This window comes from Oryctolagus cuniculus, chromosome 2 (genome assembly GCF_964237555.1).
Source record: "Oryctolagus cuniculus chromosome 2, mOryCun1.1, whole genome shotgun sequence".
Lineage (NCBI taxonomy): Eukaryota > Metazoa > Chordata > Mammalia > Lagomorpha > Leporidae > Oryctolagus > Oryctolagus cuniculus.
In genome coordinates this window covers 128,404,978-128,409,389 of record NC_091433.1, presented here as the reverse complement: position 1 = coordinate 128,409,389, position 4,412 = coordinate 128,404,978, and the positions used below count along the sequence as shown (strand labels likewise).

Below are 4,412 nucleotides of genomic sequence, written 5' to 3'. Positions count from 1 at the left end.
GATGTCACGGCCTTGTCTCTGATGTCATGTTGGGATTGTGACGTCACACGCAGCCCCGGCACGCGGGCGCCAAGGCGGTCTGACTGGAACCACAGTTTCACTCGCCGGAGCCACTTGTGCACGCCCCCAGAGGGGTGGGTAGGGGTCTGGAGCTGCGCCGCCCGGCTTACCTGGGGACCCCGACCCCCTTCCTCCTGGCTCCTCTGCCCCCCCACCCAGTGCCGCCGGCGGGGGCCGGCGGGAACGCCCCTGGCCGGTTCGACCCCGCCCCCGGCCCCGCCTCACGCCCGCAGGGCCAGGAAGCGCGGAAAGAACCGCCGGGGGCCATGGACGGGGCCGTGATGGAAGGGCCGCTCTTCCTGCAGAGTCAGCGCTTTGGGACCAAGGTAGCGGGGGGCAGGGGGTGTCGAACCCCAACGGGGCTAAAGTGAGTGAAAGGGCCGGGAGGGAGGGGGCGAGCGGCGCGTGAGAGCCGCAGAGTCCCGTGACGTGCCCGCGAAGTTGCTCTGCACGCTCCGGAGAGGCGTCTGCAGGCTCGCAGTGGCGCCTCCGGGCCCCGGGGAGGCCGAGCGGCATCCTCCTCGCGAAGCCCCAGACCCTAAATCGGCCTGCGCGGGAGCCACCCGCGCACGCCGGCTCCCTCCCCAGTGTCGCTCGCTCTCTCCCTAGAGGTGGAGGAAGACCTGGGCCGTGCTCTACCCGGCCAGCCCCCACGGCGTAGCGCGCCTCGAGTTCTTCGACCACAAGGGGTCGAGCTCTGGAGGTGGCCGAGGGGGCTCGCGCCGCCTGGACTGCAAGGTGATCCGTCTGGCCGAATGCGTGAGCGTGGCCCCCGTGGCCGTGGAGAGCCCCCCGGAGCCCGGCGCCACTGCCTTCCGCCTGGACACGGCGCAGCGCTCGCACCTGCTTGCGGCCGATGCGCCTTCCAGCGCCGCCTGGGTGCAGTCGCTGTGCCGAAATGCCTTTCCGGTGAGGGGGCCCCCCGGGCTAGCGGCCCTGGACCTGAGGGGGCGGTGTGGGAGGGGGGCAGTCACAGCAGCACCAGAACCTGGGGACCTCAGACCCCCCGCAGCCACGCTGAGAGAATGACAGAGTGGCGGCGGGTGCGCTCTCTTTGCAACAGAAAGGCAGCTGGGCTCAGGCGCCCGCCGAGAACCCGAACCCGCCTCAGCTTTCTGCGCTGAAGATGCTGGAGAACTCGCTGTACAGCCCCACCTGGGAAGGTGCTGCAGCCGCCTGGGAGCGATGGAGTGGGGAGGAGGAGGGCCTCCGGGGAGCCGGGGATTAGAGGGTGCAGGGGCCCCGCGGAGAGGTAGGAAGCCTGGGATTCGGCTTCCCGCGAGCGCTGGGACACTGCTCGTGGTCCCCACCCCTGCCCATCTTCTGTTTTAGCAGGTGCTAGTGTAACGGTGCGTTCCTTCCAGGGTCCCAGTTCTGGGTAACCGTGCAGAGGACTGAGGCCGCCGAGCGCTGCGGGCTGCATGGCTCCTACGTGCTGAGGGTAGAGGCCGAGAGGCTGACTCTTCTGACTGTGGGGGCCCAGAAGCAGGTCCTGGAGCCACTCCTCTCCTGGCCCTACACCCTGTTGCGTCGCTATGGCCGGGACAAGGTGCAGCCGCTGTCTGGGAGAACTATCGGGGGAGGGCTTCCTGGGTCCCAGGGCAGCTGTGGGTGAGGCGGGGCAGGGCAGGAAGGTGGGGAGCTCTGCTCTTGGGATCCTCTTCCTTTTCTGCCTCATGACCCAGCCCGGTGCCGGCATTGCCTTTTCTGCAGGTACCTTAGCACTAGTTCACGCCCCCTGACTCCCCTGCCCCCTCCCAAGGTAATGTGTTTCCTTCCTTTCACGCCCTGCACAGGTCATGTTCTCTTTTGAGGCCGGTCGCCGCTGCCCCTCGGGCCCTGGAACGTTCACCTTCCAGACAGCACAGGGGAATGACATCTTTCAGGCCGTGGAGACGGCCATCCACCGGCAGAAGGTCCAGGGAAAGGCTGGCCAGGGGCACGAGGTTCTCAGGGCGGACTCTCAGGAAGGAGAGGTGCTGGAAGGGAAGTTGGCTTCCCCTCCTGGCCCCCAGGAGCCCCTGGGAAATCCCCCAGCCCTGTATGCAGAGCCCTTAGACTCCCTCCGTGTTCCCCCTGGCCCCTCCCAGGACTCCCTGTACTCAGATCCCCTGGACAGCACTGCTGCTGGGGCAGGGGAGGGGGGACCGCAGAAGAAGCGTCTCTACTGGGACTTGTACGAGCACGTGCAAGAGCAGCTGCTGAAGGCCAAGGTGACAGACACCAAAGAGGACCCCATCTATGATGAGCCGGAGGGCCTGGCCCCGGCCCCGCCCCGGGGCCTGTACGACTTGCCTCAGGAGCCCAAGGACGCATGGTGGTGCCAGGCTCGGCTGAAGGAGGAGGGCTATGAGCTCCCCTACAACCCTGCCACTGATGACTATGCTGTACCCCCGCCTCGGAGCACAAAGCCCCTTCCTGCTCCCAAGCCCCAGGGCCCAACCTTTCCGGAACCTGGTGTCACGACCGGCAGTGGCAGCAAAGCCCCCAGCTCAGACACTGCCCTGTACAGCCAGGTCCAGAAGTGTGGAGCTTCCGGCAGCTAGGACCATGGGCAGTCTAGGGCAGGGAGTGGCAGGACTGGGGTCCAGTCAGAGGGCTCCACTTGAGAAGCAGGGCAAGGCCGGGGTTGCTGATGGAAGGACCACGAGGGCGATGGCACTGGGGATCAAAGAAACCTGTTAGAGCCAGCGTGTGTGAGCCCAGGGGAGCCAAGGGCTGGGGGCTGAGGGAAGGCCTGTCAATCCCAGGAAGTCCTAGGAAGCGAACCAACTGGCAGGGCTGGATGCTAGGCTCCAGGGAGGGTCAGCCAGCCCCCTCCCGCGGAAACAGAGTTGCTTGGCCAAGTGCACAGAAAGAGGTACTTAGAGGGGACAGCTTGGGGGGCCTGCGTGGAGGCTCAAGGGAACTGCTGGACTCTGCCTGCGTTGTTCTTTGCCAGAGACACATTTTAAAATTTAAAGATTCTTATTAAAGCCAGTTTGGATTTCAGAGGTCTGTGTGTGTGTGAATAGACCCAGAGGGGACACAGTGGCAGGTGTGCTGGCTGGATGTGGGGGGGTGGAGAGCCAAGAACGTGCTGGGGTCCACAGAGGGAGGAAAGGGCCCCAGGAGGGCCAGGCTGACCTGGGCCTGACTCCAGCTCTGGGACCCTGGGTGCAAACCTCTGTTTTCCCAGTGCCCTTCTGTAAAGTGGGAAACCTAATGGTGGGCTCTGCGTCACAGGCATGTTGGAAATGGGGCAAGTTTCCCAGCACTCGGTGTAGGCTGCAGCACACAGGAAGTGCTTATAAAAGTGGCTGCTGCTCTGTCTGCTGCTGGAGGGAGCGGACAGGTGGGCAGGTGTGGGGAGGGGGCGTGGGAAGGGAGTAGGACTTTTTCACACCACCCTTTTCCCTGTCTCAGCTATGCTGTATGAGGGTGCTTCAAAAATTCATGGAAAATGGACTTAAAAGATAAATGTCTGGGGCCGGTGCTGTGGCGCAGTAGGTTAAGTCTCCACTTGTGGCGTTGGCATCCCATGTGGGCGCTGATTCTTGTCTCAGATGCTCCTCTTCCGCTCCAGCTCTCTGCTATGGCCTGGGAAAGCAGTAGAAGATGGCCTAAGCGCTTGGGCTCCTGCACCTGCTTGGGAGACCCAGGAGAAGCTCCTGGCTTCAGATTGGCACAGCTCTGGCCATTGTGACCATTTGGAGAGTGAACCAGCAGATGGAAGGCCTTTCTGTCTTTCCCTCTCACTATCGGTAACTCTACCTCTCAAATAAATAAATAAAATATTTAAAAAATGTCTTTTGGTGCAAAAGTTTTTTGGAAAACCATGCCTAGTTTTTCCACAATACGCATCTCCACTACATATTCTGAAGATCCTGCCTGTGCCAGCATACACGCCAGCCCCGCATCGCACACACTTGGCCTGTGGGAACCAAGCCTTTGTCTGTCTGGAGGCTGAAGGAGGCTTGGATTTCAGTCCTCCTTGTTTTCCCTGAGCTCAGAAAACCTCGGCCTTGTTCCTGAGGCCTGAGGGTGAGCTGACCTCACCCAGTTGCTTACACAGAGCTGCAAGGAGCCAGTGCATGCTGCAAACACTGCTGACCAGGGCAGGGGCTTACTCCGTGTTTAATCTGCATCTGTGTGAACAGTGTCAAGTGATCTGCAAGGACACTGCTGGAGCAGGGGCCAGGGAGTGGGGCGGGGTAGCACCGAGGACAGAGGTGGCGTCCGGGCGCTCAGGTGGACTGCAGGCCGGTCTGACCGATATCGGCCAGCCTTATTAATAACTTAATAATTCTGTGGGTTCTTGCCATCTATTCAGCTAAGAATTCTGAAAATGGGCTCAAAATAAACCAGGCCAC

General features: G+C 62.2%; 1 protein-coding gene across 1 annotated transcript; it reads left to right on the top strand.

Annotated features, from left to right (window-relative positions):
* Window positions 1-188: 188 nt before the first annotated feature.
* DOK1 (docking protein 1) lies at window positions 189-3,051 on the top strand. The gene is made up of 5 exons (XM_017340579.3): window positions 189-386; window positions 670-969; window positions 1,124-1,223; window positions 1,425-1,609; window positions 1,857-3,051. Exons 1-5 carry the CDS (start codon window positions 327-329, stop codon window positions 2,604-2,606), a joined length of 1,395 nt encoding a protein of 464 aa, XP_017196068.1. The 5' UTR covers window positions 189-326; the 3' UTR covers window positions 2,607-3,051.
* The last annotated feature ends 1,361 nt before the right edge of the window (window positions 3,052-4,412 follow it).

Excerpts from the sequence above, each read along its gene's own strand:
- DOK1 (XM_017340579.3), top strand. The coding sequence starts at position 327 with ATGGACGGGGCCGTGATGGAAGGGCCGCTCTTCCTGCAGAGTCAGCGC. Across the intron at positions 1,224-1,424 it reads GTACAGCCCCACCTGGGAAG|GGTCCCAGTTCTGGGTAACC; the intron begins GTGCTGCAGCCG and ends CGTTCCTTCCAG. Across the intron at positions 1,610-1,856 it reads GTCGCTATGGCCGGGACAAG|GTCATGTTCTCTTTTGAGGC; the intron begins GTGCAGCCGCTG and ends CGCCCTGCACAG.